Source organism: Antedon mediterranea, chromosome 6 (genome assembly GCF_964355755.1).
Source record: "Antedon mediterranea chromosome 6, ecAntMedi1.1, whole genome shotgun sequence".
Taxonomy (NCBI): domain Eukaryota; kingdom Metazoa; phylum Echinodermata; class Crinoidea; order Comatulida; family Antedonidae; genus Antedon; species Antedon mediterranea.
This window is the reverse complement of record NC_092675.1, coordinates 18,065,178-18,087,212: the sequence shown is the minus strand read 5'-3', so window position 1 is coordinate 18,087,212 and position 22,035 is coordinate 18,065,178. Positions and strand designations below refer to the sequence as shown.

Below are 22,035 nucleotides of genomic sequence, written 5' to 3'. Positions count from 1 at the left end.
GGCAAAATAGATGGCGCTAGACTGGTTTAAGTTTCTTGATTGATCACGGCCCAGAGACCGTTAGGAGGCCTGAGAGCTCTGGGTTATTCTGTCGGTTCTGTCTTCATAACATTTTAGCCTAGCTGCCAAGCAGAAAAATAACACAATCTGTGGTATGTCCATGAGTGGTTGGGCGCTAATGCAGTTTCGTACCCACCCCTTAAAATTACTCAAAATCTTCATCCAACCTACTCACGAGTTGTCTACAACATTCTGCAATCATAAAATTGTAAAAAATCGAAATTTTTTTATTTAAAACTATTTTTAATCAATTAATACTGAGCACCCTTCGGAAATACATCGCCAGCTTAGCTTCGCGAAAATCATCGCTAGGCCTGCCGATAAAAGTACGGAGGCCTCACAGGACATTAACTCTATTAATAGAGTAAACAGTTGCGTTCTATAGAGGGCGTAGTTACTAACGTTTAAAGCACGCACCAAATAATTATAATTTTCATTATTTCCGACATGCGTTTCGTATTTTTAATAAAGAAAAGTACTACTATACAATTGCTGTATTCATCATTGTGGGTATCATCATAATTATGTTATGTTTTTAATTTGTTCTTTCATTTTACTAGTAGAATTTCACACATAAAAGAAGATAAATATGGAACTGCTGACTCTTGAAGATATAAGTACTGACCAATTTTCCTCTGTTTTAGTTTATTTTACATTATGGTTTGTAGGTCAAATAAATAAATGAAATGAATAAAAAGAATTACAGTACTTCATTCCTGAGTTACATTGTTAATGTTATAACACAATAATCAAGCTATGACGAATTAATTGTTTTAGTATTTGTTATCACTAGCTATACTAGAAACGCTAATGGTTTCCCTGTTTTAAGATTTTATAGAAGTATATTATTATTAATTAACATTTTTTATTCACCTATGAAAGACCTCTTCAAATACATGGAAATAGGAAATGCAACAAAAACAGAAAGATATAATTTATTGAAATGTAATGTACAGTAATACAATAATTATAATAAAAATGTTTTCCATCAATTACTAGAATTTATTTTACTTCTGCTGACACTGAATACATCATTTCATGTCTTTCATTTCTTCTTTTTTATCTTCTTTCCTGTTGTGTTTATTAAAATAAAATCAAATAAAACATTACATAATGAAGCAACTATTCATTAATTTATTTCAACAATATTTTATGAGGGTGGTCTATCCAGCCGAAGCTGATCATTAGGGACCCTTACAAAAAATATAATTTGACAAGACAATAACACACAATATTCAAAATAAATAGAAGTTCTAAAAATTAACAACATAATTAAACACAAAATATTTCTTTATGAAAAAAACTTAAAATCCGTTTCACGAGGAACATGTAAAAATTATTTTATTATCGCCATAATATGATCATAACAGTGTCCTCTATAGATCGATGCCCTATGAGGCCTCCGTACTTTCATCGGCAGGCCTAGCGATGATTTTCGCGAAGCTAAGCTGGCGATGGATTTCTGAAGGGTGCTCAATTATTAATTGATTAAAGATAGTTATAAATAAGAAATTATCGATATTTTACCATTTTATGCTTGCTGAATGCTGTAGACAACTCGTGAGTAGGCTAGATGAAGTATTGAAATCATTTTGAGTAATTTTAAGGGGTGGGTACGAAACTGCATTAGCGCCTGGTTGCCATACTTTTGTACTAAATGTGTTGTTATTCGCCCTAGGCCTAGCTAGCTAGGCTAGCCTAGTAGTAGGGTAGGCCTCCTATGATGCCTAGGCCTAGTTAGGAAGGATGAGGTAGGCCTACCCTTAGGCCTACTATCTATCCCTATCTATCTAGGCCTAGGTAGGCCTAGGCTAAGTCTAAGCTTAGGCCCTTATTTAATTATAGTCCATAAGCCTAGCTAGGCTATGCCATGCCTAGCTAGGAGGACCTAGGCCTAGAGGGCTACCTTCTTGTCATAACTAGTTTTGGTTGTCATCAGAATGTGTGCCCTCTCATCAGGTCTAGGCTAAGTCTCTAGGCCTAGTGAAAGATATCGGTAACACTAACAGTTGAAATCGTTAATTTTAATCGCCGGTATTTTGTATGAAGCACTGTTAGTGTTAGATATGTTATCATAATATCGGTTGCATTTGATATGGGTTGTGCTAATTGGGCTAGTTTTCGCCGTTTCTAGATTGACAGAAGTGCGTGTATTTATAAGGGGAATCTCTTCATCAAAAACACCAACACTACCAACCTCAATATGATCATTTCACTGACAAATTTAAAGATGTATTGTCCCTTTGACAAATTCCAAAAAAATCAAAAAAATAGATTTCGAAAAAAAGTGGGTCATTTTTAAGTATCATAATAGTTATTAACTTTCACCAAAAATTAGTCGAAAAAAAAATCATTAAACTGAAATACAGACGTTTTTTTGTTCAAAAAATAACTTTGACTTCCAGTCACAGTTTTCGATCAAAACATCTTATAATGCAACGCGTTTGTTTGGCTACTCTGTATGCATAATCATAAAACTTTCTCGCAATCTGTGTGAAAATACCTTCTCAACCATGACAAGTTGTAAACAATCCTAATTAGCATCATGCATAATGCATACTCGTGGTTTGAAATCTTTGTTTACTTTCGCTCGCGATGATTTTCCAGACGAAATGTAATCAAATAAATTTACCTGTAAATTACGTAAACTTGTTGTTTTTGGCTCGAATTTTCGACTTAAAGTAAACAAATTTAATATTACTTTGATATGGCCAATTTAAATTTAGAATATTTTGACCTTCATTTTTTGTGTTTCAAGGGACAATACATCACAGAAAGTGTAAATCTAATAATAAATCTATGACCAAAATGTATATTGCGCCCCATACAAAATAGCACAAGCACTATAAAACGCCGCCGATTTCAAGTGCCAATGACATCATAGCATAGATAGCGACGTGCCATACAAATGCTGACAGTTGATTTTAGTGTGACCAAAATTAAATAAGACCGATTTCAAACGTGACCATTGTAAACCATCAGGTCCTCCAGCAGTGCGGTCTATAGAACTAGCCTTGCAGACATGTAGGCATATTATAGTATTAGAAGTAGCTACATTATGAATCACTAATTGTGAATTTACTGAATCCATTTATCATTTTTTAATATTTAACTAAACCATTTGCGTGATTTTTTTTTTACACCAAGAAGAAAAATGTATACAATAATAATTTGTAGTTCATATTTATGTTTCAGTTTTTCTTTCAGATTCAATTTATGCAACAGAGACTCTAAGCCAGTTTTGAATGACGTAGGCCTACAGTTTTCCACCAAGGGTTTTGAATCTCAACTGCCCTTATGAAAATCTACAGTTGGGGATCAAACAGGAATCATCAACTTGGCATAGGCCATCAGGAAGATGGAGACACTTTGAATCCTGTAGATGTAACACATTTCCGGGATCGTGTCATCCGGCAAATTGCCTGTGGTCAATGGCACACACTCTTTGTACTGGAAGATGGTACTGTGTATAGCTGCGGAAGTAATGACCAAGGTCAGCTGGGATATGATAAGACTGGTGACATCCCAGGTTAGCATAGCATCATGTACAGAATTTATATACTTTTATTGAGGGTCCTGAATGATTGTTTCCTTCAAAGGATTAAATGAAAAATATAAAATGGAGCAAAGAATTGGTACCTAGTTAAATCGTGTTAATTCTTTGTGTGGATACAGGACATTTTGCTTGTAGTTTCTTGTGATTTCTCACTTGATTCCTAAATAGAGTTTTTGCAGATGCACATAATGGCCAATTTCAATATGGTCTTAGGTCATAGGTCATCATCCATTTACCAATAGATAGATATCGACCTAAAATAACTGATGAGTGTCATTAAAAAACTGCATTTCTAAAAAAAAAAAAAAAAAAAAAAAGCCGTCATGTTAAAAAAAGTTTTTTTCTAAAAAAAATCTGCCGTTTTGTTAGTGTACAATGCTTTTGATTTCATAATAATCATTCCATAATAAGTTTGCTTATTTAAGTAACTAAAATTGTAATATTTAAGGAAATTTATTATTGATCTTCATTAAAAATGTATGCTTTGTTGTCTATAGAACAAATTAAGGCACTTGAAACCTTCTCAGTAATTCAAGCTAGTTGTGGAGAAGCGCACAATGTTGTTGTCAATGACAGAGGTCAACTTTTGAGTTGGGGTCGGAACAATGAGGGACAATGTGGTCAAGGGTCAATGGACTTTCAAATCAAGTCCAAAAGTAAACCAAGGTAACATTGATAATGATATTTTTTTAAAGAGTATTTTCATCCAATTTATGTCTGAGAATGGATGGTATTATAAGTATTATTTCAGATTATTATCACTAGTAGCCCTTTCAAACCCTAGGTGAACCTGGATGAAGAGACATCAAAATAGAACTTCCAACATCTAATGAACAGACTTGAAAAGAAAAAAGTAACAGCTCTCTTAATAATTTTAATAATTGTGTTTATTGCTAAATATGGTCTAACGGAATGATACTCACCTTATAAGCGAGAGGTTGCAGGTACAACTAAAAAGTACGAAACTTTCGCCGATGAGCTATGCTCGACGCGATTATGAGTACATGTTCCGAATATGAGCATTGTTTCTATGATTTGACAGTATTATTCATTATAATATACATTTATTAAAAACTTTCTTTTTTGTTTATTGTTTTTGCTTTCTGTTATGCTTCTCAGTAACTTGTCGGTCTCAGTGTATAAATCTATGGTATGCTAGTGGAGGTGGTGCCCTTTTAAGAGCATTACTACACTATATGTAATTTTATCGTGTCATTATTTTTTAGAGTCATCAAATCTTTATCAAATCACTTTGTCATTCAAGTTTCATGTGGTTCACACCATTCTATAGCTCTTACGAAAGGTAAGTGACAAAAATACACTGTAAATACCAGATAAAAGTCTCTTTTGACATTGTAGTTCATTAGCTAGGGCTCATTAAGAAAATCATACATAAGAATATGATATTGAAAAGTGATAGTCATGAGGCCATTGCTGATTGGAATGTAATGTGTTATTTTTTCTATACAAGTTTAGACATTTTGAATGTAAACTATTATACCCAAGCAAACCTATTGGAGTTCCATTTATTTTAAAATCATTCCTCCTAACTTTATTTATTAATAATTAATGTAAAACAGCATCTCCGGATCTGCATACAATTGATAGAAGGTTTCATGAACTCTAACCTCAACATTACAATTGTAAATTGGCTTGGCTTCTTTTCAAGAAGGATTTTTTTAGATTAGTCTGAGGACCCCAATGGAAATAAGTTTTCATTTAAACTTTCTTGGGTTATTCCTCGGTTCATTCTTTTAATATTGTTATCTTGTGCTTTTTTTTTTTCTGTTATGTTTGTCTTTGTATTTTTGAGTGAACCGAATAAAACTGAACTGAACTGAGTCAAAATTGTTTTGATCTATACAATGCTCCTTTCTATTTTTTTGCTATCAAACAATATATAAACTACTGTACAACTTTTTGCAGAACAAAACTCTTTCTAAGAAGGATTTTTAAATTTGTCAATGGTTTTTTCTTCTATATAATCCTCTCATCTATTATACATTCTAATCTAGCATTATATAAACCATACTAATATGGACTTATAAATTCATGACTGTACTACTCTTTACAGCACAGAAGGATTTTTTAGATTAGTCGATGGGTTTTTCTTCTATTCAATGTTCTCTTCTATTATACATCTCTGATTATTTATAATATAAGCTATACTACTTTTACAGAACAGTTTCCTCTCTGTATGCTTTCAATAATTATATTAATGCATACTAATTTTCAATGTCTTCCTGTTACTATGCCTACTTTTAATCATTTCCTTTGACTTTGATAGCTTCACATTAATGATGCATCATCACACTGTAATGTATAGCTAAATACATTTAACATATTCTTGATGTTATATTTCAACTTTATCTTCGACATAAATATAGCATAGATTCTCAATATTAAAATAAAACTAACCCAAAATGTGTTAGCTTATTCTCTCCTAAACTGCACTAACCAATACTCGCACCGTTCGAATTGGGACACTTTTTAATTTTGTTTCACCCATTGAGCTATGTTGGAACAGCAATTTGTTTGCGAAAAATGTATTTTTCAAATCATTTTCTTTCTCTCTGCCTGAATTGTCACATCACAATCAGGTCACAAAGACGTCATATCTCACTAATTAGATGGTGCCCATCCATTGGTGGATGGGTTACAGATTACGTAACATGTATTTTGAATATTAAAAGCTACCTTCTTCAGTCAACAAAATAAATGAATTACAAATTTGATGAATACTTCATTGATTGAATTAGTATTTAGTTTAGGCTTTAGACATGGTAATGTCTTTAGTTAATAATTGTTCATTTAATTTTGAACTTGAGGAATTGATTATTTTTCTTTTTTAATGGATTCAATGATTTTCAGTGCATTTTAAAACTGTTTAATGATAATAATTTTAAGTATCGAATACAGTGGCTTGTCTTTTTTTTTTTTTATTAATTGCCATTTGATTTTAGCTTTCGTACAAATTTAATATTTTTGTTTTGCAGAGGGAAAGATATTTTCTTGGGGTTCTAACAAATATGGACAGCTAGGCCATGCTGGTTCACCCCGTTTATTATGTTCCAGTCCCATTGAGGTGCTATGCTTGAATGGTCTTGCGTTTAAGCAGATTGTGTGTGGAGGTTGGCACTCATTTGCCTTGACTGTCAGTGGTGCCGTATTTGGCTGGGGATACAACAACTTTGGACAGCTTGGTTTAAATGACAGAAAAGGTACTTTATTTTACAGTTTATTTGTCGGTTGGGTGAAGTTTTTTTTGTCCACCTTAAGTAGCCTATTTATTGACTTTTAGTATAAGTGTAGTGGATTGGCTTCCAATCCCAAGGTTCAATCCTGACCTAGTGCCAACTTGTGACTCTTTTTTTTTTTTGACTAAGTTTATAAGCAATAGTTTATTGTATAATAGAATTGGCTCGCTGTTGCATATGAAATAAAAAAAAAACTGCCATTCACCACTATATTAAAAAAAATGATTGTAATAACATCAAGATATCACCAACTTCCTTCTCCTTTAGGAATTACTTCAAACCTTACTTTATCATCACTATAAATGTTGCTACATTCTGATTTTGTCTTGGATATTATAGTATTTTGTTTTAGAATTAATGTAGTGTTTGTCTGAGTATTTTGAAACATTTTAAAGATACTTTACTTGATGGTATCTCATTCTATGGCACTTATGGTATACTGGCTTGCAATAAGTGCATTTCTGTTTAAATTAAAAGGTCACTTTAATTAAACTGAGGTATTAATTTTCATGTAAAAAAAAATAATAGTCAATACAGTCGTAAGATTTGGTAACAGTAAACCCCAACTGCAAGCCCCAACATTAAACTTTATTAGCTCTGTCTACACTATCAAACTTTATGTGACAAACATGTGATGTGCCCATATTTATGGACATGATGATTTCATATCACTTCAATATTTGGGCACAGCACATTGTTTTTGTAAAACTAGTTTGATAGTGTACAAAACTTTGCACTACTGACCTAATTGACACATAGATAGAAACACACTAGAATGCCCATTTATTATTATTATTATTTTATTTATATAGCGCTTTTCCAAATTAGTATAAAATGATCAAAGCGCTTTACATCAGCACACCCAACAATGAGTCACTTCTTAGGAAATAGATGTGTTTTGAGGGCTTTTTTAAATTTTAAAACCGTGGTTTGCTCCCGGATCACCGACGGGAGTTCGTTCCTCATCACCGGTCCAAATTTAGGAATGGTTTGTTGATTGATATACTGTTTATTGTCCAGCTCTATTGATTTTTATCAATCTTTTAATTTCAGATCATCTTGCTCCAACTCATCTGAAGAGCCTTCGATCACAGCAAGTTAAATACATAGCTTGTGGGGAGAACCATTCAGTTATGTTGACTTCGGTAATGATTTAATTCCTAAGGCCAATTTACACAGACTAGCGGTTATGGTAAGCGAAAAACCGCATAATTTGTTCCACATAGAATCTGTATCTAGCCGCCCGTCCTTCCGTGTTTAAATGCTCTTAATGAATAACATTCTATATTTTTATTACCGTTACCGCTCGTCTGTGTAAATTGGCCTTTACTGTCCCAAATAACAACCCTGTGTATATCTGCCATAGTTAAATCGCTTATAGATAAAAAAGACAAATTAACAACAGACTGGGGATCGAAAGCCTATTATAAAACTGTGTACTTTACAGAAGTATGTGAAAACAACATTTTGAGAAAATGACACTTTTATATTTAATTTCCTATGTTTTTATGTGTAAAATAAAATGTTTATCTCATAATTACTTTACTTTCATCAGTATATATAATATATAATATGAAACATCAGTTGATCTTCAGAAATCTTTTTTTTTGGATGGACCTGATGATGTAGATGATTTTCCGTGAATAAAATAAAAATTCTATAAATTGACCTTGTTTGACCTCTTGACCACATAAACTGACCTTAAAACTCAAAATTGAAGATGGCATCCACCCCTATCGGTTTTGTCACCCACAAAGGATACATTCAACATGGTTGCCTGCTATTAACAAAAAATGCCCCCCAAACTTTTTATAGAGGACTTTTGTGTATTTGGCCTCTCTACTATATAATGAGGAGATCAAAATTTGATCAAATTAGCTTAAATATGCAAATTAGGATGAAATTACAGGGTTACCATATCTCAAAAACTAATAGTCCAAGAGAGTTGATTTCACTGATTAATTCAAAATGTATATATTTATATTTACTCTAATGAAACATTTTACGAAAAAGTGACCGGAAGTACAACATTTGACCTTCGACCCCATTTCTCAATGTTTGCATACACAGTGTGACTAAAATGTCTGTAGAGACTTTACTTTGCCCTCAAATGACCCAGGCATAGGTTCCTAATAGCCAGCATAGGACCACTTTGTAATTCCCAAAATCACACCTTTGTCACACACCTCAAAAGTATGCAAATTACTAGTAAAATTTAAATAAAATATGCAAATAAGCGGGAAAAATTACAGTTGTCCTATATCTTGAAACCACTAATGCTAGAGAGTTGATTTTTTCACAACCGTATTCAGAATGTACGTAATTATATTTGCTCCAATGAAACATTTAAAAAAAAATTGACCGGAAGTATGAAATTTGACCCTCGACCCCATTTCTCAATATTGCATATATAATGAAGCTAAAATGTCTGTAGAGACTTTGTTTTGCCTTATATTGAAGAAATTAGTATCTAAATTGTTTTTTTCCCAACAGAATGGAGGTGTTTTTACCTTTGGTGATGGCACTAATGGACAGCTTGGACACAATGTAAATACAGATGAAATCAACCCAAAGAAGGTTATAGAACTTATGGGGAGCACTGTTACACAAGTTGTATGTGGCAGGTTTGTATTCTAGCACTCCAAAAGAAAAAAATCCAGAAAATTTTCAGGACCAATCAAAAATATATCTTCACCGTGTGTGTTCAATATTCATTTGTAAATGTTATTAGTCTATGCCGACAGATACAACACTGATAATTGTAGAAGGTTCCCTTTAATATTTTGTACAGTAGAACTGCTCTTTCCAATTCATTCTAATTAAAGGGACACTTTCTTTTGAAACCATAGTCAATAGATTGACTATGGTGAAACGAACGAGAAGAAATATATGTTTTAATAAGAGGAAGTATTTGTTTTTTAAAACTACAAGCAACCCCTTTTCAATGTAAAAAAATCGCAGGGGACACCCCTATTAAGGGGGGGGGGGACTTTCTTACAGTAAATCTTGAAAGTGTCCCCATAATAACTGTAATACTTCATGATTATATGTTTTATAAAATATAACACTTATGCTTTTACATTTTTCACCTGTAGGAAGCATACCTTAGCGTTTGTATGTTCTTCAGGGAGAATATACTCTTTTGGTTCATCTGACAATGGTCAGCTAGGCCTAGGTTCATGGGCTTCACACAACAGCCCAATGACGGTCAAAGGTCCATGGGTACCATTTGGACCAAATCAGACCCCAGTGGGTGTTGAAGAGGGAGAGGGCATGATCATAAGAAATATGTACAGTGGGGGTAATCAATGCTTTTGTGTTGCATCTCATCCTGAGGTACAGTAATTTTGATTTATTAATCTCTGTCTATACTATCAAACTAGTTTGACAAGTGTTACGTGCTATGACATCATCATGTCCATATATGTTGTCACATAAAGTTTGATAGTGTAGACAGAGCCTTAGTTATTTTGTTCAATTTAATGTTTTTCTAAACAATGACCTGTCTAGGTCCACAAACACATGGTTAATCAAATTTATAACCTTGGTTTTAGGTTAATATGCATTCATTCATTCCACATTTATTCAGTTAAGAATAACTGAATAATAATCACTAGAAGCAAAAGCTTGTCTCATGATGGCACCTGCAATACATATGATATATGAAAGAAAAATGTAAAACAGCGAACAATTAAAAAAAATACAATATTAAGGAGATGTAAAATTTCCATTTCAAGATGGCTGATATGTTGCGTACAAGATACAGTTATAGTTGAATTTCTAGAGTTACAGTTTATGTATAATAGGGAAGTTTCGCAGCGCTACGAATACTATAACGAAAACGGATACGTTTTTTTTTGTAAGCCAGTAAAAATCTGTTTCGCATGGCAACGAAATATTGAGGGTGCCGTCAAAAATATGACTGCGGTAAATTTGAGCGAAGCGCAGGTATGTGTTGCTTGGAGCTTGGTGCTTGGCTGCCTAGGCCTAGCGTAACATCAAAGCGAGTGAGGACTTTAAAAACTGCTATTTATCAAAATTGACCTGGCATTTTAGTAAATTACTTTCAATAAAAGTATAATTATATTATAATCATGAATCATTCCTGATTCAAATGCAAAATGTGCAAATAAATAGATCAAAAACTATACTCGTTTTGTAGTTACGAATATGACTGATGATAGTCGTCAACACGAATAGTATACGCTTCACGAATATGAAATGGGGATCAGCTCAAAAGTTTCACAAAATGTGTGACGTAACCGTTTTCGTTATCGTATTTGTAGCGTTGCGAAACCTCCCTAATAACAGCATTATTATGCCTTTATTGATGGGACAAAAGTTATATATTATATATGCAACAAACTTATATCAATTTTGTTTTGTTGCAGGACAAATTAAAACCAATAGATCACCGCGAGTCTTCTCCTGAATGTATGGTTCATCGACTAGATGAAAAATTCATACACATCCTAGAGGAGCTTGGTCGTATGGAGCGTGTCCAGGATGACATCTATGGGATGATCAAGGAAACCTTCTCATCTCAAAGTTGTCTTAATAACTCATTTCTAACAGAGTAACTAGGCCTATCACATAATTTAATTTCTTTTATTTTGGAAAAATTTCATCCATATCAACAAACGTACAAACAGAAAAAGAAAATTTGAAAATAATAGTTGTACATTTATGCTTACAGTGAGTGCGCTAACACATTTGACACTCAAAATAAAATAACAGTGATAAAATCATACAAGCAGGAAACCTATATCGTTAATTTTGGACAGCAGGGGAAATTATTAGGCCCACTCGGATCTATTATTAGTGAATGACAAAAGTGGCATTTTTATGACAACAGAATATGAACCTGCACACAAGACAATTCCTCTATGTCTCAGGGAGGTCAAACTATTCTTCTTCTGTCTGGACAAACTATTTATAAAAAACATATATTTTAGCTAGTTTTATCAGTCTACATCTGTTATTGTAAATTTTGGGCGGTCAAGCGGTTAAGACAGTGGAACCGTAATTACGTAGCCATAAAATTGGCAAGGATTCGAGGCAGAACGAGTCTCCTCGGATAAGGACTATAAACCAGCTCATGTGCACTTTAAAGAACCTAGTACATCTTTCGAGACGAGTAGGGGGTTACCCCGGTGTACTAGTACATCACAGCCCTCTAGGAGACCAGTCTTTGACTGACGAGGTCACCCAGTATAATTAAAATATTTCAATCAACAGTTGATTATACTTTTTTTGATTTGTATATTTGTTTTCATTAAGTGAGGATAGTCACTATTGTTGTGGTCGTCAGAATCATGGTGTTGATCTTGACAAAGCAAGAGAGCAACTACAAACATTAAGTGACAAGCATATCATACTTTCTCAAGTAAATCTTTTTTCTTCTTTTGTTATAGAATACTTTATAGTTTAATTCTAATAACTGCCATGCAGAATATAGATTCTGTAGTGTTACTGTGGTGTCACTCTAAATGACCTTGTCTACACTATCACACTGTATGTGACAAAAAAACATATGGATATGATGATGTCATATCAATACCATATTTTAGAATATCACTACCATATTTGGGCACATCACACTTTATTTTGTCAAACTAGTTTGATAGTGTAGACAGAGCTTTAAGAAAATGAAGAATTCACTTAAGCCCATACCTTGGGGTTATAAGCCTCAAAATTTGCAGCAGCCGTTATGTTATACTTTATCTGCAATGCGATATTTTCAGCACACCCTTATTTAGCACATAACATGGTCTATGATATAAAGGAAAGAAACTTAGTCGTTGATCCAATCCAGCCAATCACTAGATTTGAGTCAAGTTAGGCTAATCAATCTATCATTCTGAGTGAAACAAATAGCAAACAGAGATTTTCCTCTTTTTTTTTCCTCTCTCACTAATCCCGATGGTATGTAAATTAGCTTAAATATGCAAATTAGGGTGAAATTATAGGGTTACCATAACTCAAAAACTACTAGTCCGAGAGAGTTGATTTTTTCACTGATTTATTTCAAATATATATACAGTATTTATATTTACTTTAATGAAACATTTTACTAAAAAATGAACGGAAGTACAACATTTGACCTTCGACCTCGTTTCTCAATGTTTGCATACACAATGGGCCTAAAATGTCTGTAGAGACTTTATTTTGCAATTTGTTTCACTTTGGGCTGTTTTTTTTGCTAGATTGACTAGCCTAAGTGGCCAATTGTTAAAGCCACAAACTATAGCCATAAAATCGGCAAAGGTTCAAGGCTCTCCTTTAGTTCTGAAACAAGTCTTCTCAGATAAGTCCATCTGGCTTGTGTGCACCTAATGCATCTTTAGGAAGAGAACTTACACATGTGTACTGATCCATCCCTTAACACGAGAGGCAAGACGGCAGTATTACTGTAGTATGTGTTCACACATGTTCGCAATTCAGCCCAGTTAATTTTCCTCTCCACCAAATATAAACCAATTTTTTTTCGCAGTATAATAATTACGTGACAATTTTTTTTGCAGATTGCTCAGGTAATACATACACAACTTTGTCCAACACTTTCAGTATCACCTCCTGATATAGAAGCACTTAGACTTTACTTAGTGTTAATGGAATGTCCAACAATGCAATATCCAGATTTATACCTTGATTCTATTCTTAGCGTTGGTCACTCACTAATAAACTTATCTGGTGCTGGTGCCAAGGTTATTGGTAAGTTCACATATTCATGAAGTAACAAATCAACAGAACTATAGTAATTATTCTCAGTGAAGTATCAAAATAATAGTGTTAATTATATAATGCAATATAAAAGGAAAACAGTTTGCTCAGGTCTATATATTACTGGTTTAATTTTATTTTTTATCAGATTCTTGGTGGTCGAAATTTCAGCCTCGTCATTTAAATCGCATTTTAACGATCTACAAGAAAGTAGTTGTATATCTACATCAGAATCCAAGTGATATGGTAGAGCAGAGTATAGAGATATCAATGAAAGTACTGGGAAAACTACACAAGGTAACCAAAAGCATATACAATTGACTATACACTAAAAATTACAACATAAATATTTTAACTCCGTCTACATACATCAACAACACATTGAAATACCGGTTTTTGTCCGATTACCAAAGTTCATCAGCAACTTTTGGGTCTAGTAGAACTTGTGTTGGAGATCGCCTGGGAATATCTGGTGATGTATAGAACTTGATATATAATGATATGGCATACAGTAATGGTAAGAGGTCGGACTAATATGTGATAGGCATGGGTTCAAGCCTGTCGGGTGTCTAGAAAACTCAGATCTCAGATATATCTTAGTTTTCTAGATCTAGAAAACTCAGATATCAAGATCTGAGTTTTCTAGTTCAAAATTGGAACTAGAAAACCCAGATCATCAAATGGATCGTTCCATTATCATCAGAGGGTAGCTTGTTTGAAATAATACAGTATTATACGTTTTCTTACTAATAATAATAATTATTGTAACTTGTAGTAGCGGCCTATGTTAAATCATAAAGAAATACAGTACTGTATACACCTTTTAAAATGTAGGCTTAGCATTTAGGCCTAGCCAAGCTTAGCTAAGCAAACTCAATTCAAGGCTCAACGTGTGGGCGCTATCATGATGTATCACGAATAGTAGGCCTGGCCCGGGTACTAGGCTAGAAGTGGTCAACTCGTACCTATTCCCAACTTGGCTAACTCGTACTTCAACCAACTCGTACCCACACCAACTCGTACATACCTAATTTTCAAGCCTTCATTTTAACGGTAAAATGAACTGTATTTTCTTTATGATTTAAGCCGTAGGCCGCTTCTACATGTTACAATATTAGTAAGAAAATGTACACAGTAATCCGTTTCAATAATACTCTATATGATGATCAAACTCAGATATTGATATCTGAGTTTTCTAGATCTAGAAAAGTCAGATATCTGAGTTTTCTAGATCTAGAAAAGTTAGATATCTAAGTTTTCTAGATCTAGAAAAGTCAGATATCTGAGTTTTTTAGATCTAGAAAACTCAGATATATCTGAGATCTGAGTTTTCTAGACACCCAAGCCTGTCTGTGCTATATTGATTGTATCCTTTAGACGAGATGCTTTACTCTCATTGCCTCATCCTTCAGATAGGATGTTAAGCCATTGGTGCTGTGTTCATACAGTGCATGTTAATGAACTTGGTACTGACTGGTTGTCCAGAAATTTTGGAAGAATTGTTGGACTATTGGGACAAAATGAAAATACTGGTGTATAATTTTTAGGTAGTCCGGTCATATTGTTTACTGTTGTTTAAACTTTTATTCTTATAGGTGAATGTTTCTATGGGAGAAATAGTTCCCTACTATTTATTTTACATTCCTGAAATTACCGAAGAAGACTTGCTTCGTCGACACTACATCAATTGGCTTCGTCAACAGTTAGATGAGGTAAGTGTAGATTTTGTTGTTATGTGCCTATTCCTACTCAGTGGCTCAAATTCACTATGCTACCACATGCCACTACTAAAAACTTAATGGCTCAGATATTTCTTCTGATTTAATTGTATGTTATGCTTTCTACATTTACTTCAGCTCCCTGATGAAGCTACTTCAAATTAGTTATTAAATTATCCTATAAATGTGTTATGAGACTAGGTGACATTTGCTTAACTACTACATTCTACCATGCCAATATTTTCTATGTGCTTATTTTCGCCATTTTTGTTTTTCTGGACTTTATTTTGGCTGAAAGTATCTTGTCATGAAGTTAATGATTTATTGAATTTGGTCATGATTTTTCTTCATTTCAAAGTGAAGTTTGAATTCATTTCTGAATTGTGAGGATGTTTGTACAAATAAAACTCTCTTAGGAATAGTAATCTGTGATAGCAACACATGTTCCGACAAATAACATTGTTTATTTACTTTGTGTATTATTATGTTTTAAATATATTTTACAGAACCAATTGTTTACTTATTGTAACTATCCATTCATATTCAATGGAAATGCCAAGACAATAATACTACATCTGGATGCCACACTTCAAATGCAGGTGATTATGAGTAAAAAGAAATAAGAAAAAAGGTTTGACTTGATCATTACTAAAACAATCTAAACTCTTGAAAAAGGTACCAAAGGATGTTTAATTAATTAATTTTCCTCTTTGCTCTGTGTAATTGAGCTAAAATAGTACCAGGTCCAACCAATAGGTTAATTTAACAACACCTACTTTTGATGACATTTGTGTTTTATAATGTTAAGTTGGCCTAGGCTAAGAAATGGCTTGTGTGTTAGAGAATAGGGTTAGGGTTTATAGCTAGTTCAGGTGGTGGATAAAAAACATCGCTAATAATGTTTTGAGTGATATTTAATTTTGTTTACTAACAGTTTGCATTGGAAAATGTACATAGACAAAATTTCCAAAGTCTGTTGCAACCCAGCATAGATCCAGTGAATCCATGTTTGGTGCTTTATATTCGACGCGATGCTATCGTACCCACCACGCTAGATCAGTTATCAAAGCAAGGCCAGGCAGACCTGAAGAAGCCTTTGAGGGTTGTATTCATGGGAGAGGAAGCTATGGATGCAGGAGGTGTCCGAAAGGTACAGTACATGTAATCTACACAACAAATGTGATGTGCCCATATATGGACACGATGATGTCATGTTACTACTATTTGGGCACATTACACTTTTTGTCAAACTAGTTTGATAGTGTAGACAGAGCTTACGCACCAGCAGCCAATAACAGATCTCAAGAGACCTCTATGTTTAAATGTTTATAGGCGAGTGTGTGCGTAGTGGGAACAACCTTTTATCCATATAAACAAGCAGTAAATCTACTTCAAAATACACTTCTTGTTTTTAGTCTTGATTTAAGGTTGATAACAAGTACTTTTTTGTCTGTTAGAAAACCTACAATTGTAAACTAAAATAAAACTTAAATTAAAAGGCTAATAATCTGTTTTACCTTTGTATCTTTATGTAGGAGTTCTTCCTCTTAATTTTTAAAGAGATTCTTGATCCAAAGTATGGAATGTTCAAATATTACGACAATAATAGAACAATATGGTTTAACTCAAAGGTTAGTCAACAAATATTGTATGTAATTATTTTTATATTGCATCATGCTCTTATCAATACAACATCATATGCTATAAATAAAGATAATGAAATCCATGACTCAACAGATCATTGTACATAACATATTTTTATTTTATTATTATGTATACTTCAAAACAATTGTATCTAAATTGTTAGATTGAAGGGTTGGAGATAAGTAGGTAACAGTTGCAAACAGTTTGATTAAACCTCAAAAGAAACCCATTGTATCTAAATTGTTAGATTGAAGGGTTGGGGATAAGTAGGTAACAGTTGCAAACAGTTTGATTAAAGCTCAAAAGAAGCCCATTGTATCTAAATTGTTAGATTGAAGGGTTGGGGATAAGTAGGTAACAGTTGCAAGCAGTTTGATTAAACCTCAAATGAAGCCCATCTCAAAACGAAGCCCTCCTCATTAATTTGCAGTTTGCAAAAGTATTCTCGAAAAGAAGCCCATCTTAAAAAGAAGCCTACCTAAAAGTCCTACAAAATTAGGAAGTTTTTTCTATGGTATTTTAGTACAAAATATGACATTGAGGTGTACTTACTGAAGCCAATAGTGCATTCAAAATTTCCAATTACAATAGTTGGCAAGTTAATTGTATACTGTTGATATAAAGTTTGCGGTACACCACGTGTATTAGTTCTGAAAAGAACTGTTGCGTATCTCGACGTTTCAATCAATATGCTTTGATCGTCGTCATTCTCACTCCTGAGAACAATCAAAGCATATTGATCGAAACGTCAAGAAACTCAACAGTTCTTTTCAAAACTAATACACATGGTGTACTGCAAACTTTATATCAACATTTGATTTCGCTATGCAAACCTTTCAAACAATTAATTGTATACTATTCTTTATTAAACCAATGTGTTAATTATTTATTAATTATGGTTTTTTTTTGTCATCAGTCGTTTGAAGATGGTTTGATGTTTCATTTAGTAGGAATTCTTGGTGGACTTGCAATTTATAATCATACAATTATCGATCTTCCATTCACCTTAGCTCTTTACAAGAAACTTCTTCAGAGGTTAGTGGTTTTACCACTTTATATTTAAATATGATTACAAATGGACAATATTAGCTATTCCATTTTCCTTAAATGTAGTGCCTATTGAAACTATTGACAATGTAAAGTGGGTGATGTTGGAGTGGGAATGGAGGCAGTGGTTTGTAGAAGTTGGCCTTAATATGATTTAGTTATAGATTTTTATATATTGGTTTTTTATTGCAATATTCATCAAAGAATGTAAAGTAGCCCAAGGGCTAAAACCACAATATTTACATAATTGATAGGGCTTTTGTTTTAGAGATGTCATCATACACAGGTTGTTGGTACTTTCTACAACTTAATTATATTGTGAAATGTTTAATAAGCACATTTGCAAATTGTTTTTTAGACCAGTTAATCTTGATGACCTAAAACAGCTCGACCCAACGATAGCCTCCAACCTACAGGAGTTGCTTGATTATGAGAATCCTGATCTTCAGGATGTATTTGATATTGATTTTCAAATATCTGAGGAAGTGTTTGGAGAGGTGCAAACTGTTGAACTGATGCCTGGAGGCAAAGATGTCACTGTCACTCAAGATAACAAGTAAGATATCAGCAGACAACTTGTTGACATTAGTTGACTTTATTAAATCGAATAAAATGTGTACAAAGTCAGGGGAAAATTGGCAAAAGGCTTCCTACTTCCTAGGATTTTTATCAGATAATCTATAATTCACAAATCTTTTTTTTTTTTTTTTTTTCTTTTTTTTCCATTTTATACAGTAGAACCTAAGTAGTAGTAAATTAAACTTTAGTATCTGTAGATTAATAGTAGTAGAACCACTATTATTGGGACACCTTCAGAACCCAGTGGCCCCTAAATAGAAGTTGGCTGTATACAAAAAAAAAAACGGTGGGGAGGAAAATGGGGTGTCGGGGGTGGGGAAGGGGAATCAGAGGTATACCTACTGGAAGAGGGTTTTTATACTGTATTGTATATGACAATACATTTCTACCCATTCCTACATTACAACTTGGATGAATAAGTTTTATCATGTTTAATGTGCTTTCTGTGGCCACCAGACCATGTCTATTAATACATAAGTTAATTTAAGAAACAAAATTTATTAAAATGTTTTTCAAATTGTTCCTATTGATAACTGTCTTTTCAAGCTGTGGCTTACTACAAAAATATTAAAACTAAATATTAACCACCAGAGTCAAATAAAATATATGCATATTTTAAAATTCCAGACATGATTATGTAGATCGATACATTGAGTATGTTTTCAACGCGTCTGTGTCTGACCAGTACAGTGCATTTGCAGATGGGTTTCTGCAGGTTTGTGGTGGAGCAGTATTACAATTATTCCATCCGCAAGAACTTATGGCAATGGTCATAGGAAATGAGAACTATGATTGGGAAGAGTTGGAACGTGTAAGTAAATACTGCTTAACATATAATTAATTAATTATAATTAATTACAAAGTTTCTTAATGGCACCAAATGCATTCCATAGATGCATGATTCCATCAATTGTTAATTCATTGAATAAAATGTAAAGTTAATGGTTTATAGTATTCATTAAGGAAAATTTGTTGTTCAATGCACCAAATGCATTCCATAGATACATGATTCCATCAATTGTTATTCATTGAATGGTGTGAAGTTTAATGCATCAATTGCATTCCAAGGTATTTACTTGATTCCAGGTCATTAGTGGTTTATTCATTGAGTAAAATTTGTTTAATGCACCAAATGCCTTCTATAGGTACTTGATACATCAATGGGTTTATTTATCAATGCATTTCAATCTTATTTTTTTTCTAGATTGTTGAGTACAAGTCTGTTTATTATAAGGATCATGAAACAATTAAATTTTTCTGGGAAGTTTTCCATGAACTTACTATTGAACAGAAGAAAAAATTCTTAGGTATGCATTATAGATTAAACATAAATAATAATGAGATTGGGATAAAAAATTAACTAATGTTTTGTTAAATGCAAAATAGAATCATATGGTTTTTTTGCTGATTTAGCAAGTAGAGGACCAATGTAGACATCATAAGTTTTTTAGTACCCAGCTATTGTACTACCATTCTCACTATGACACAAGTACCAAATCTAGACCAAAAAAATACAAAAACCATAATGACAATTAAGGCAACATTGTTGTTTAACGTCTAACCATGTTTTTTTTTATTTTAATACACAGGTACTAGATGATGAGTAGAATGTTTTGTTTTAATTATTCCCATATACCCTGCTCTGCTGATTCCAGAGATAAATAGAGCCCTCTGTCCTATAGTTTTTGTAGCCCTAGCACCACCCACCCCACTTTTTTTCCCCACGATTTTATTTTCCAACCATTGGCAATTGTCCAGAACTATTACTTGCAGTAATATATATGTATGTAATCATTTATATTTTGTTTTAGTATTTCTCACAGGTAGTGATCGGATCCCAGTGCAAGGAATGTCTCATTTGAAGATGATAATCCAACCAGTATTTGGAAATACAGATTTATTACCAGCGGCTCATACCTGCTTTAACCTCTTGGACTTGCCAGTTTATGAAACCAAAGATAAAATGAGAGACAAGCTCTTAGCAGCCATAGAGAATGCACAAGGATTTGGACTAGTATAATAGTATACAGCATCACACCATGGTGGTTTTATAATATAGAGGTAATGCTTGATTCTTTCCGCTGATCATATGAACTCAATTAAACCAATCAATTGCAATGAGTGGTCAGTGTTGGTCTTGCTATTCAGCTACAGGAACATAATTTAAGAGCTTGATCATGGAATTGGAACCGATCATAAGTTGGAAGTTTGGTTTTGCAATTAAACCATATCAATTGCAATGAGTGGTCAGTGTTGGTCAGTGATAGTCTTGTTTCAGCTACAGGAACATAATTTAAGATCTTGATCATGGAATGTTAAAGAGATTGGCAATTGGAACCAATTTATTATTGGCATGTGTAACAATGAATTATATGTTAATTATAATCTGCTGCTGTTTGTAACACTATTTTTTTTTTTTCTAATATTGGTAAATGCATCATTTAAATACGGTGCTATTAACACACAAACCAAAGTTCCACTAATCTACTTAATAAAGTACAAATAGTGTAGTTTAACATTAAGATTAAATTTGTTGACAATAATTATGTCAGCAGGAACAATGACATAATTAATTTCGAAATATTTAATCTAACATGATTAGGTATGGTATATCTCATTGTTTGAAGTATGTCAGGGGTGATCCAGGATTTTTAAATGGCTGATATTAATAAATATCTGTAAAAGTAAAAGTAATAGTTCATAATTTAATTTTAGATGTCAACACTTTCATAGTAACACACATGTGCTCTGAAAATTAACTTCTTTAGAAATTAATCTTCTTTCTACAATTTTAAACATGTACAGTATGAATAATCAGAAAGGTAAACAAATTGTTTTTTTTATTATATTATACTAATTAGAAGCAGAGATAAGAAGTAATTTCATATACAGTATAAAGTTTTTTTTATTGCATTTGTACAAAGTTTTTTAAGTTGATGAAGTAACATGGAAAGTCAATTTATGTCCCCTCTTTTGCAATCAACTGTCCCAAAACTGTAAACCCTGAAAATCAGAATTGTCTTGTTGTCAGAAGCTCCAAATTTAAACCTTGATCACACACTGTTCAAATTAACTGCATCGCCAACTAAATTGACCAAGTCCAGTTACCGCTCTTCTGTGTAAATTGGCCTTTATTTGTGTAATATGAATTTTAGGAACAACAAAAACATTGAATTGAGTATCTGTACTACAAACATTAAACAAAAGAAACAGCCTTCAAAGATTTATTTTATACTATGTTTTATGTGACTAGTGTTACCAAGGAGTGCGACTATATGTGCATGTGAACACATCATAGTTAAATCATGGTCTATTCGAGCATGGAGATCATAATTACAGTACAGTATGTTGCAAAACCTGCAAATTGCACTCTTACTTTAACGGGCTATCTTTTAAAAAATAAAATACGAATGAATTTAGCTGATTTTCTTTGCTTTATATTTTTAATTTT

General features: G+C 33.0%; 1 protein-coding gene across 2 annotated transcripts; it reads left to right on the top strand.

Moving 5' to 3' along the window:
• The first annotated feature begins 95 nt into the window (after positions 1-95).
• LOC140052324 (probable E3 ubiquitin-protein ligase HERC4) lies at positions 96-21,991 on the top strand. 2 transcript variants are annotated; one of them, XM_072097832.1, is made up of 21 exons: positions 96-152; positions 3,268-3,589; positions 4,114-4,282; positions 4,843-4,919; positions 6,613-6,837; positions 7,927-8,018; positions 9,367-9,497; positions 9,969-10,209; positions 11,265-11,449; positions 12,154-12,259; positions 13,398-13,587; positions 13,745-13,893; positions 15,192-15,308; positions 15,821-15,913; positions 16,249-16,464; positions 16,850-16,945; positions 17,875-17,993; positions 18,364-18,561; positions 19,212-19,395; positions 19,789-19,891; positions 20,396-21,991. In XM_072097832.1, exons 2-21 carry the CDS (start codon positions 3,358-3,360, stop codon positions 20,602-20,604), a joined length of 3,132 nt encoding a protein of 1,043 aa, XP_071953933.1. In that variant the 5' UTR covers positions 96-152; positions 3,268-3,357; the 3' UTR covers positions 20,605-21,991. The 2 variants fall into 2 exon arrangements, with proteins under 2 accessions (XP_071953933.1, XP_071953934.1); XM_072097833.1 differs by having other exon boundaries at positions 3,256-3,589.
• Positions 21,992-22,035: the final 44 nt, after the last annotated feature.

Excerpts from the sequence above, each read along its gene's own strand:
- LOC140052324 (XM_072097832.1), top strand. The coding sequence starts at position 3,358 with ATGAAAATCTACAGTTGGGGATCAAACAGGAATCATCAACTTGGCATA. Across the intron at positions 8,019-9,366 it reads ATTCAGTTATGTTGACTTCG|AATGGAGGTGTTTTTACCTT; the intron begins GTAATGATTTAA and ends TTTTCCCAACAG. Across the intron at positions 13,894-15,191 it reads TACTGGGAAAACTACACAAG|GTGAATGTTTCTATGGGAGA; the intron begins GTAACCAAAAGC and ends TTATTCTTATAG.